Source organism: Mandrillus leucophaeus, unplaced genomic scaffold, assembly GCF_000951045.1.
Source record: "Mandrillus leucophaeus isolate KB7577 unplaced genomic scaffold, Mleu.le_1.0 Scaffold60, whole genome shotgun sequence".
Classification (NCBI taxonomy): Eukaryota; Metazoa; Chordata; class Mammalia; order Primates; family Cercopithecidae; genus Mandrillus; species Mandrillus leucophaeus.
Window position 1 is genome coordinate 3,952,940 of NW_012106475.1, and position 13,386 is coordinate 3,966,325.

Genomic DNA, 13,386 nt, shown 5'->3' on the forward strand with positions numbered 1-13,386 from the left:
TGTTTGGCACATTAAAAATCTTCTATTGCTTGAGGCTACAGTTAGGAATAAGCCTATGGAAATTCATTCTTTTCCTTTTTCTCCCCCAAGAATGCCATATTGTCAGAGTACATTATGGGATGAGCAAGACATAATAAAATAAATGGATTTGGGAAAGTATGGTCTCACAGTGCTATAGTTTTTTTGTTTGTTTGTTTGTAGATTTCAATATAATGAACTTTTCCACGGTAAAGTCAAATTAAGGCTACATCCTATGAAAAAAAAAAAAAAAAAAAAAATCCAAAAGATTCATAGCAATCAATCAGAGGAGGCCTGTTATCCTGAGCCAGCATAAGGAAGTCCCCTCTGTTTCAACACTACAAGGAAACTAACTTGGAAATGACCAATCTACTTTTTGTTTCATTTCTGCTTTGTTTAGCTAGATTTTGCCTATAAATCCAGCCTCCTCTGCACAGCACACTGAAATGCCTTTTCTAAATCTTTTGATGACACACTGCCTGATAGATGAACCACTAATAAAAGCCAGTTAGATTTTTAAGCTAAATTTGTTGTTATTTTGTCTTTTGACACAGGGTAGAACTATGCTTGGCTTTACCACATACTGCCAAAACTTTTCCAAAACCATTGTACACTCCCACCAGCAATGTATGGGAGTTCTAGTTGTTCTACATCTTCACTATGGCCTTATTTTAAATGGAAATGTACTTGTAAACACAAGACAAAGTCTGATCTGCTCAAAGTTGAACTCATATCAAGACCAAAAAGCTGGAACTCCCAAAGGCAACATCCTCAGTGAAAGATAAACTAGGGAAGGAAAAAAAACCAAAAATTCAACTCATCCCATAGAAGTGAGTACTCTTGTCTTTCCTAGCTTTGGCTCTGGGTAGGTATTGGTAGTGGTGGAGTGGGGTCTTCCTAATCACAATCTGGCATCCACTCAAGTTTGGGGTTAGAATTCAATTACTTTTGTGAGGCCAAGTGAGAATTTAATGTAAGTGGTTCCGGGTAGATTGCATCCTGGATTCCTGGAAGAAGCAAATACATACTCTCTAGAAAAACACACCTTAAACCTAGATCAGAAATAATTCACACAGATAAAGTCCCAACAAGCTCACAATCAGAAACTAATTTAAAAACAGGAAGTGAGCCACCATAGGAAGCGGAAACAACTGAGTTACACTTACAAAACTGCACATATTATAAGCAATAATGAAAAGTATACAAAATTTAAAGAAATTAGGTATCAAAATATGACCAAAGACTAAGAAAATGATTTTTAAAAACACAGAATATGTAGAAATAAGAAGTATAATTGAAACTAAAAATCAGTGAGTAGGCCAGGTTCCGTGGCCTATGCCTGTAAATTACCCAGCACTTTGGGAGACTGAGGTAGGCGGATTACTTGAGCCCAGCTTGGGCAACATAGTGAAACTCTGTCTCTACTAAAAATATAAAAATTAGCCAGGCATGGAGGTAGCACGCCTGTAGTCCCAGCTACTTGGGAGGCTGAGGCAGGAGAGCTGCTTGAATCTGGGAGGTGGAAGTTGCAGTGAGCCGAGATTGCACCACTGTACTCCAGCCTGGGTGACAGAGTGAGACTCCGACACACACACACACAAACAGTGAGACTCCGTCACACACACACATATACACGAAACTCAAAAATAAAATCAAAAGATATCATTACATACCATTAGAATGGTTAAAGTTAAAAAGACTGACAACCCCAAATGCTGGTGATGATGTGGAGCAACTGGGACTCTCATACATTGCTGGTGGGAATGTAAAATGAAATGTTAAACATACACCTACCCTATTATAATATCCAGCCATTCCACTCCTAGGCTTTACATACATATATATATATATATACACACACACACACACATACACATATATATAAAAACATATACCCACACAAAGACTTCTACATGAATATTTATAGCAGCTTTATTTATTGTAGTCTCTAAGAACTCAAATGTCTATGGTCTCTTCATACAATGGAATAGTACTCAGGGATAAAAGTCTACGGAGTACTCATAAACACAACAACATGGATGAAATTCATTGACATTATGTTCAGTGAAGAAAGCCACACACAAAAGAGTCCATTTGCATGATTCCATTTGTATCAAGTTCAAGAGCAAGGAAAACTAATCTATGTTGATAGAAATCAGATTACCGGTTGCCTGTTGTGGAATGGGAGAGGAAATGCCTGGAAGTAGATGTAACCTTCTATGCTAATAGAATATTCCTGTATTTTGATGGGGTAGATTACATTAGTGTATGTTTATCAAAACTCAATGAATTGTACACTTATTATTTGTACATTATACTACATAAATTTCACTTTTATTAAAAAAAATCATCTAGACAAAAGACAGATTACATACAAAGGAAGGACAATCAGATGGACATTGACTTCTCAATTGCATGAAAGAAGCCAGAGGACAAGAATAATTCATTCAAAGTGGCAGGACAAAAATAACTGTTAATTAAGAATATATGCTCAGAAAAATACCTTTCAAGAAAAAAAGTTAAGATGTTCTTTGAAAAAAGGATACTATCATTGTCTATTTTAGTCATAGAGAACCTAAGTAACTTGATTTTGGGTCCAGATAGTCTGAATCCAGAGTTCATTCTCTTAATCAATACACTACACAGTCTTTCAATGTAAGAATGAACTTTACGGCAAACATATAGTTACAATTAAACAAACATTGGCTGCATAAAATAATGATTAATTTATGGATATTAACACAATAGAAATAAAGCATATAATTTCTAAGCCAGCAATAAAGGAAACATAATTGTTTACTAGATTCTTTTTTTTTTTGAGACAGAGTCTTGCTCTGTTACCCAGGCTGGAGTGCAGTGCAGTGGCACGATCTTGGCTCACTGCAACCTCTGCCTCTGGGGTTCAAGCAATTCCCTGCCTCACCCTCCCGAGTAGCTGGGATTACAAGCGCCCGGGTAATTTTTGTGTTTTTAGTAGAGATGGGGTTTCACCATCTTGGCCATGCTGGTCTTGAACTCCTGACCTCATGGTCCACCTGCCTCGGCCTCCCAAAGTGCTGGGATTACAGGCGTGAGCCACCGCGCCCAGCTCAGATTCTTTAACTTACTAATGTGTTATGGTAATCTTTTTATACATAAGTCTTTTTGTCAGGTATGGTATCTTACACCTGTAATCCCAGCCCTTTGGAAGGCTGGGGCAGGAGGATGGCTTGATCCCAGGAGTTCAAAACCAGCCTGGGCAACATAGGGAGATCTCATCTCTACAAAAATTTAAAAATTAGCCAGGTGCAGTGGTGGTGCATGACTGAGGTCCTAGCTACTTGGGAGGCTGAGGCAGGAAGATCACTTGGGCTTGGGAGGTTGAGGCTGCAGTAAGTCACGATGGTGCCACTGCACTCCAGCCTGGGCAACAGAGACAGACCCTATCTCAAGGGAAAAAAAAAAAGAAAAAAAAGGAAATGAAACAAGGAAAAAGAAAAGAGTTTTTAAAGACTTTAGGCCAAAGACTCTTTTTAGTCATGGTAGTCCTAATGATAAGCACAGTGCCTGACACAGAATAAGCACAAACTAGATGCATTTCAGAGATCTACTGCACTAAATGCTATTGACTTTGTTTTTCTTTTTAAAAGATTCCTAAGTAGGCTAACAGCCAGCCTTATCTTCCTGAAGCAACTTGTCAGAGCTGTGAAAAAGAAGAAAATCAATTAAAGAAAGGTATACTTTTGAATTTATCTGAAGTAAAATCACTAAATTTTGTATAATTAAAGAAAAAAAAACAGGGTAACACATATCAAGGAATAGTGTACATATATTCTGGGAAATACTTGTGTAAGGGAGGGAAGACTTTCCCTCTACCGACAGGATTCAGTAACAGTGTATTAAATAAACTAAATGGAGAAAAGGTATATAAATTTATTATGCGTATGGGAGTATCACAGGAAAAAAAGTGTACAAAAAAAAGTGATATTTTTAAAAAGTGTATACCAAAAAAAAAAGCCAGTGATATTTAAAACCAGTCTATGAAATAAACTAAAAGGAGAAAAGAAAAAGGTATGGAAATTTATTATGTACATGGGGTATCACAGGAAAGAAAAGTGTATACCAAAAAAAAAAAAAACAAAACAGTGATATTTAGGAGCCTATATACCCTTTCTATAGGATGGGGGTAGGGGTATATAGGCAATTTCGTATCACCACCAATGATCTATTTTAAGCTACTATAATTCTGGAGAAAGACAAACGGGCCCTCAGAATAATAACAGATGATACTTTGTGACAGTTTGGGTGTGGTGCTGACTTTTACTCTCCTCTCCAGTGATAAGAGTTAATCTTCCCTGGTTGATGAAACTCCCTAGGAGCAAACTGAGCTTCTTTTGGATGATCTGTCCTTAGGTAGATAATAGGAGTTCAGAGAAAGGCTTTCTCCCCATTTGCTACTTTGCAAGTGTTTCCAACTTAAAGTAATCAATCTACCAAGGTCATGTTTTGCAGTGGCATTTCCTCAACACTTTCATTTGGCAACACGCCAAAAGACACTCAAAACTACTGAAGTATCAATTTTATCAAAAAATTTCTTTAGGGAGAAACAGTACTTTCACTGGTTACTAATTTAAACAATTTTTATATTAAAACAAACAGGTACATATGGGGTAGAATGCAAAATTTACCTGAACCTTTTAGCAAAACAAGAGGCTTCAAATAAATTTTGAGCTTTCCATAAGGTTATATGTAATACAACATGAAAGACTCTCTTGATATATATACAAGGAAGATATTATAAGAGGGAAAAGCAAGCTGTATACTAGGAGGGAATGAAAATATTCCTAGTCACAGGACAGATAAGAAGCCTTCTTCAGAGAACATAAGTAATTACTGCAATAGGTATGGATCCATTGAAACCTAGAAAGCTTTCTCTCACAGAAAAGTTCATTTGGAACTATTCCTGGTGTTATCATCAGATGCTGATCTCAGAATCCACCTTCTTCGCTGCCCTAACCCAGATTACTACCTACAGAACAAACCTTAAACCTGCCTGTCGACCAGGCACTGTGGCTCACGTCTGTAATCCCAGCACTCTGGGAGGCCGAGGCGGGCAGATCACGGGATCAGATGATCGAGACCATCCTGGCTAACTCGGTGACACCCCGTCTCTACTAAAAATACAAAAAATTAGCTGGGCATGGTGGTGGGCGCCTGTAGTCCCAGCTACTAGGGAGGCTGAGGCAGGAGAATGGTGTGAACCCGGGAGGCAGAGCTTGCAGTTAGCCGAAATCTTGCCACTGCACTCCAGCCTGGGGGACAGAAAAAAAAGAGTCTCTCTTTCTTGAGACTCTCTGTCTCAAGAAAAAAAAAAAAACAAAAACAAACAAACAAAAAAACCCTGCCTGTCTATGGATCCTACTAATCAAGATTTTAAGTCTGAATGCTCATAGTCTTCTTCTACCACATATCCATCTGTCTGAACACGTGTCTAATAACCAAGTCTTACCACTATCACACTTAATTCTTAATCTCAGCCTACCCACACTACTCCTGAAATCTATCATTTTAGAAACCGTGGTATTAATGGAAGCATCTTCGTATCACCACCAATGATCTATTTTAAGCTACTATTGTAATTAATTAGTACAATCAATTCCCCAAACCTTATGAGTAGCCAAGCACTTCAACCACATTTACCAAACCAAGGCAAGCCAGATAAACCAAAATAATCCTCTATTGTGAAACACACCATGATTCTGAGAGAAATTAATTCACAAGTGAAAATCTTTCAACATGCGCTAAAAGGTACCACATGTTAAAACATCCTTCAGAGTTATCTTCTTCCTTCCCATAAAAATGATCTATAAAACTGCATTTGGATAGGAAAAAAAGTTACAAAAATGTCCAAAGACCCTCAAATAAACACATCAGTGAAGGATATAGACTGTAACCATTAGATAAAATAAAAAATTCTTATATGGATTGAAATATGAAATATGAACTTTTACAAATACAGTAGTCCCCCTTTATCCACAGGTGATATGTTCACATGTTTGAGGATAGTGCCGAATCCTATATACACAATACTAAAATAGAATACAAATTTTACATAGGCTGGAGGTGGGGGGCAACAGTTTGGGGGAGAAAAAAATCATCAGAATACTAGACTTACACTGGGACATTCCACAAAACAGAAAAGTTAGTATTGCAGTTTCTCTGCTACAAAAAATAGGTAAACCCCTCTAAAGTCCTTTTCCTTTAATTCCCACACCAAGCTTGATCTTTGCTTAAACCAAAGGAGAAAACAAAATGTTTCACTCAAATAAAAAGAGAGGGTGGGCAGGGACTGCAGGGGCAGAAGAGCACTGGAGTAAGATATTTTCTAAAACAGCAATTTTTAAACCTGACTGCACATTAGAACCATCTAGCTTCATTCAGACAAATTAAACTGTAATAGGTGCTGGTACGGTCCAGGCATCAGTATTTTTAAAAAATTCCTTACTCTACAGTAAGGAAGGGTTAAAAAGCACCATTCTAAATAAAGGAGCTAGAAAAGGAATCCTCAGCCAGGTATGTTAAGTAATCCCTATCTTTGATCCTGTACTATGGGATCCACAAGAAAAATGGAAAGAGAAACATGGAAAGTTGCCATACTGCAATGTAAATAAATATTTCATTTTCTATCAGAAGAGAAGATAAAACATTAACTTTTAAATTATAAAACCTACTGCCCCAGCTACAATCAATTTGCTTAAAAAATGGTACTATCAGCTGCTCCTTCTTCCTAATATCTAAGTTCTCTTATGAAAGGTTCAGTCTAAATGGAAAATAGACAATGACCAAAAATTGTAAGTGTTACAAAGGTAAGTATTATTAAAGTACCAAGTGCTATAGTACCTGGGGAAGTGAACCAGTCTAGGGGATGAAGAAAGGAGTTGGAGCAACTAGCAAACAGGAAAAGCTTTTCTGAAGAAATGTTGCCTAAAGTGGGATTTAACCCAAGGGTAAGCAGTTAATTAGGTGAGGGTAAGGAAGTACTGGAGCCAAGGCAGGGGAAAACAGCAAACATAAAGGTGGGGGTGGGGGGGGTGGGGAAGGGAATTAAAGCATTCCAGGAACTGAGAAAAGAGAAATATGGCTAGGGCTTACACAGAAGGGAGCAAGAGTAGTAGCTCATAATGAGGTTAGAGAGGTATGCAGATGCCAAACCATACAGGACCTTGGAAATAATGTCAAGGGTTTAAACTTCATCTTCAAAACAATGGAAAATCATGAAAAAGTTTTAAACAAAAAAAGTAACAATCTTTCTGCAAACTGACTAAATTTTTGTTAGCACTGTCCTATACAAAGAATACCAATATTTCAAGAAACATGAAAATAATATTCTTGTAGAGGTGACAGAATCATCAAGCTATCACAGCTTGATCACATTAACATTAAAAGCATTCACTGAACTCTCTGCTTGAATTCCATTGTTATTAAATTTGGTTTATAATTTGGCTTTCCAGGTAGTGCTCCCTATGTCAAAGAAATAATGCTGGCTGATCACTCTAACTACTTAAGACCATTTGACACTTTGCATTATCTCACTGGAGATTAGAAAATTAACAGCATTTATTAGTCAGTTTATTATGAAAAACTATATGCTCCTATTTAATAGTTTATTTATGTGGCCTCTATGTATACTTTTATCAGCCCCGAAAGTACCCTCTACCTGTGGAAATGTTCCTATGGTTTTGGTGGGAGGGCTACGAACAACAAACTTCACTCCTCTAGTCAAGGAATTAGGGATATGACCTAGATTGGGCCCCTCATATCTGCCCTTCCCTGGCTACAGTGACTGATCCAAAGTGTGGGAACACGACCTAAATGAGGCCATTCCTCTAGATTTCAAATACAGAAGCTGGAAGTGCTCAGTTTTATTCCTCAATAACCAAACTCATAAACGTGTGACCCCAGAGCAGCTGATGGCCAAGTTTCACATCTTGGAGAAGCCGGAAAGAAAGCAGAGACTCTGAGAGAAAGTAGAGGTAAGAACTCATGAGAGGCAAAGGCAGTTCTGATGCTTTATAATACCTGGGTCTAGTCAAATCCTTGAAACTAGCTGCACCACTACCTTTCTGGATTTAACTACCTTTTTTTTTTTTTTTTTTTTTTTGAGATGGAGTCTCGCTCTGTCTTCCACACTGGAGTGCAGTTGCGAGATCTTGACTAACTGCAAACTCTGCCTCCCGGGTTCACACCATTCTCCTGCCTCAGCCTCCGGAGTAGCTGGGACTACAGGCACCCGCCACCACACCCGGCCAACTTTTTTTTTTTTAATTTTTTTTTTTTTTTTTTTTTTTTTTTTAGTAGAGACGGGGTTTCACCATGTTAGCCAGGATGGTCTTGATCTTCTGACCTCGTGATCTGCCCGCCTCGGCCTCCCAAAGTGCTGGGATTACAGGCGTGAGCCCGGCCGCATTTAATTACTTCTTCTTTTTCTTGCTTAAGTTCGTTTTTTGTTGCTTGCAACCAAAAGATACCAAACATGCAATATTATGAAATATGGAATGAATTGGCTTTCAGCAGACAATACTTGCATCATTATCCAGTAGCTTTAAGCATTACCTCTGTCCCTGTGATGCAATATGAAATACATGATCTTTCTCTCCAGTTCCTGTCATAGTCCTAAAACTCGGAATTTTCTAATAGGAGTGTCTTTGGTTACTTATGAGCCACTATTTATGATCAAACCTGATTATGCTAATGAAGTGATTTAGGGTGGGGCCAGTCACCAGAAAGACCATGTGACTAGAGGGTTGCACTCTCAGCCTCACACACACACACCTCTATGGGAGGGGCTGGAGATGAAGTTCTATAAAAACCGTTGATAAGATTTGTTGAGCTTCTGGATGGAAACACTGGAGGTGCTAGTGAGGCAAGTAGGAGGCAGGGAATCTAAGGCTGTTTCACTCTGACTTCCCAGAACTAAATTGAAAGGAAAACCCTAACTTTCCACGCCTAAGTAACAAAAGGACCAGAGGCTACTCCTGTTGCAACCACCCCCCACCTTTTCTGCACAGTAGATGGGAAATCGGCTGTCCTCTACAAATCAAGACTGATTGCCGGTGGAATCTTCGTTTGCAACTTTGTAACTTCACTCTAGCCACTGAACGGTTGCTGTCCACAACCAAGCCGACTGACGGGAGGTGGGGGGTTTGGCAACCAATCAGGCCAACTGCAAGCCACCTCTTCATTTACATGAGGTGAGCTTGGAGTGGCCAATGGGAAACTTCTAGGGGGTATTTGGAACCAAGAACATTCTGTAAAGCGTGGGGCTGCTAGGGCGGCTGCCACACTGTGGAGTGTACTTTTGTTTTCAATAAATCCCTGCTTTTGTTCTTTTGTTGCTTCATTCTGTCTTTGCTTTGCTGGGAGTTTTGTCCAATTCTTTGTTCAAAACGCCAAGCACCTGGACAACTTGCAATCACGGCTCTTCACTGGTGATACTGGGGATGGTGTTGTACCCCTTCCCCCATACCTTGCCCTATTCATCTCTTCCTTCTGTCTGTTCACTGGATCTTTTGTAATATCCTTTATAATAAACCCGTAAATGTACTTCCTTGAGTCCTGTAAACCACTCTAGCAAGTTAACTGAACCAAGGAGGGAGTAACGGGAACCCTGATTTCCAGTCAGTCAGGAGTGTATAGGTGACAACCTACTACTTGTGGTTACCATCTGAGGTTGGGGGCACCCTTGTGGGACTGAGCCATTAACCTGTGGGATCTGACTAACTTCAGGTACATACGTGACAGAATTGAATTATGGGACATTCAGTTCATGCTTGCTGGAAAACTGCTTGGTATGGAAAAATCCCCACACATCTGGCAGCACAGAAAAAGAGTATGTTTTCAACAGTCCCACACAGAAAAGACAGGTATATTTCCACCAAGAATTTATCAGTTTTGCAGGAATAAGGCATACATAATGATATATACAGTACCAGATTAAATGCAAAGTCTGGGAAAATTTTAAACTAGAATTTTTAAGATTAGGGCAGGGAAGAATTGAAGTGTATTAAAAAGAACAATAAATTAGGAGGCCAAGGTCCTCCTGGTGTTTTGTGCTACTGTGTTGTTAATTTGGCACATCACTTATTTTCAGTAAGGTACAATTTCTTCACCTGGAATGTGGGACTCCTCTACATTATTTGTAAGGTTGCTTGCAGTTAAGTGCTGAAATTACTGTATCATTTTGAGGATATAAAAGTATACTCCTTCACGGTAGCTCAAGCCTGTAATCCCAGCCCTTTGGGAGGCTGAGGTAGGCGGATCACTTGAGGTCAGGTGTTTGAGACTAGTATGGCCAACATGGTGAAACCTCGTCTCTACTAAAAACACAAAAATTAAACGGGCGTGGTGGCGGGCACCTGTAATCCCAGCTACTCAGGGAGCTGAGGCAGGAGAATCTTTTGAACCCGGGAGGCGGAGGTTAGAGTGAGCGGAAATCGCGCCACTGCATTCCAGCCTAGGCAACAAGAGCGAAACTCCGTCTCAATAAATAAATAAATAAACAAACAAATAAATAAAAGCATACTCTTCATTCACATTATTGCATGTTAAGTATAAATTCATTTTTATAACTAGCCTAAATATGACCTCTTTTTTTCTTATTTAAGAGTATAATTGGCCGGGCACGGTGGCTCACGCCTGTAATCCCAGCACTTTGGGAGGCCAAGGCGGGCGGATCACAAGGTCAGGAGTTTGAGACCATCCTGGCCAACACAGCGAAACCCCGTCTCTACTAAAAATACAAAAAAAATTAGCCAGGCGTGGTAGCCTGTAGTCCCAGCTACTCGGGAGGCTGAGGCAGGAGAACTGCTTGCTTGAACCGGGACCCGAGGGGGAGGCTGCGGTGGGCCGAGATAGCGCCATTGCACTCCAGCCTGGGGCAACAAGAGTGAAACTCTGTCTCAAAAAAAGAAAAAAATAAAAATAAATAAATAAATAAAGAGTATAGTTTTGGGCCAGGTGCAGTGGCTCACACCTGTAATCCTAACACTTTGGGAGGACAAGGCGGGAGGATCTTGAGGCCAAGAGTTCAAGACCAGACTAAGGAACAACCCTATCGCTACAAAAAAATAAAATAAAAATAAGCCAGGTGTGGTTCCAGCTACTCGAGAGGATGAGGTCAAAGGATGGCTTGAGCATGGGAGTTCGAGACTGCAGTGAACTGAGATCGCACCACTGCACTCCATTTTGCAATGGTGATACCCAGTCACAAAGTCTCTACTCTTAAAACAAATGTAATTGTCAAGCATCAATACCACAAGAGCGCCCTCCAAACAAAAATGTGAACCTAGGCCGGGCGCGGTGGCTCACACCTGCAATCCCAGCACTTTGGGAAACCGAGGCGGGCGGATCACAAGGTCCAGAGATCGAGACCGCCCTGGCCAAAATGGTGAAACCCGTCTCCCCTAAAAATACAAAAATTAGCTGGGCGTGGTGGTGCGCGCCTGTAGTTCCAGCTACTCGGGAGGCTGAGGCAAGAGAATCGCTTGAACCCGGAAGGCGGAGGTTGCAGTGAACCGACATCGCACCACATAGCACTCCAGCCTGGTGACAGAGCAAGACTCCGTCTCAAGAAAAAAAAGAACCTCAAATGAAGATACTCAATAGAATAAATATTCGGAATAAACTGAATGGTCTCCTAAAAATAGGGCTTTATTTTTCCCAACTACTTTAAAGGTATTTTTAACTAGCGATGTTACATTTTCTTTCTTAATCCTACTAAAGCATAGCTGAGTATCTTCGTCTTGTTAATTTAGCCTCCAGAAAATTCTAATTTAGTTGTCTGCAATGCCGTTAAACGTTAAACTAGCAACAGATGAAAAATAAAATCCGAATAGAAACAGCAGGCAGGGATGTAAGGTGGAGTAAAAATAGCCACGAATTAGAAACCAGGAGAAAAGGTATATAGAATTTTACTTTCAATATTAATTTTCCTCCAAAGGTCGAGATTTCTGATTAAGAGTTATCAGATTCAGATGAGCTAGCTTTGAGACACTTTATTGTGCGGGTCATAGCTTTGTCTAAAAATAAAAAACTTTGGGAAACTTTTCGAAGGCGCGCTTCCAAACTTCAGGCGCCGAGTCTACTCCGCATGTGGGGCCATGTGTCCCACAAGTGAATCGTTTACACCACAGACATTCCTCAAAAGGAGATTAAAACCAACTTCGCTTTCAAGTTACTTTGACAATAAAAGAGGAACCTTACTCCAGGTCAGTCCTGGATGCCAACCAAGCCTAGGGACTCAGGGATTGCTTTTCCTCTTCTCAAATGTAAGTACACCAAACGCCGTCCCTCCGCGGGGTCTGGAAAGGACGAGAAACTCAGTCGGGATTGGAGCCGACTGCTCGGCCTCAGAGGTCCCGGGACGCCCTCAGGAGGCAGGGCGCCCGCGCAGGTGGGGGCTAAGACGGTTGGGGACTGGGATCGCCCCTCGGCCAGAGCCACAGGGAGAGGCCTGTGCATGGCAGCCACGGGGCCGACTCACCTCTGCGTCTTCCTTGCACTGTGGAAGGGACGGGAACTCCAGCTTCATGTCCTCCATGGTGCTGGCCCGCGGGCTGGTGGGTGGGGTGGGAGAGTGTTACACAGCCGGCCGACCCTTGGGCTGGCTGCGGCGGCGGAAGGAAGGAGGGCCGGCGGAGCGGAGGGCTCACAGGCGGGCGGCGGGCTTAAACTAACACACGCAGACTAGAGGGTCCCAGTGACTCCAGCGGCGGCGGCGGCCAAGACGGATAAGAGGAGGGTCGGGCGTCTTACACCCGGCCGCCATGCCGCTGCCGTCTCCCTCCCCTAAAGTCTCCGCAACCCTCAGGCCGCCCAGGATCCAGCACGGGCACCAGCCCGACAACCGTCTCGCCGCCTCCCTCCCGCCCCCTCCACCCGCGCCGCCTCAGCCAATCCCAGCCCACGTTCGCCTTCTGCCCGCCCTCCGCCGCCGCCAGGTGTCAGCGCGCCACCACCCCTGCTCCGCCCCTTCGCTAGAGCGCAGACGCCGGGGGGTGGGGGGGCGGAGCCTCGGTTGCTGCTAGGCCACAGCTCACCCGGCGTGGAGGAGGCGGGGCTGCGGTGGGACAGGACGAGTGAAGGTCCTGGGAAAGGCAGTGGGGCGGTCCGAGCCAGCTCCGCCCTTTCCAGACAGGACGTAGAGCCCTTCTTTAACGTAAGAACAGACAGGCAAAACCTGCTACCCACCAGATAGTGGCATCCGAAAGGAAAGCTATAGTTTCTCCCCTCTCAAAATTCTGCACAATCTATGCTGAGTTTATAACCAAATGAAGAGTTCGATTTAAAATCACGTAGTGCCATACAGAAAATGAAACACCCATCACCTTT

At 41.8% G+C, this 13,386-nt stretch overlaps 1 protein-coding gene across 1 annotated transcript in view; it reads right to left on the reverse strand.

Moving 5' to 3' along the window:
- Positions 1–12,908, reverse strand: part of STYX (serine/threonine/tyrosine interacting protein) — a 57,728-nt gene extending 44,820 nt beyond the window's left edge. The window contains exon 1 of the mRNA XM_011999720.1: positions 12,539–12,908. Within this exon, the coding sequence (XP_011855110.1) occupies positions 12,539–12,595 (57 nt within the window). The 5' untranslated portion in view covers positions 12,596–12,908. The remainder of the gene's footprint in view (positions 1–12,538) is intronic.
- Between the last annotated feature and the right edge of the window lie 478 nt (positions 12,909–13,386).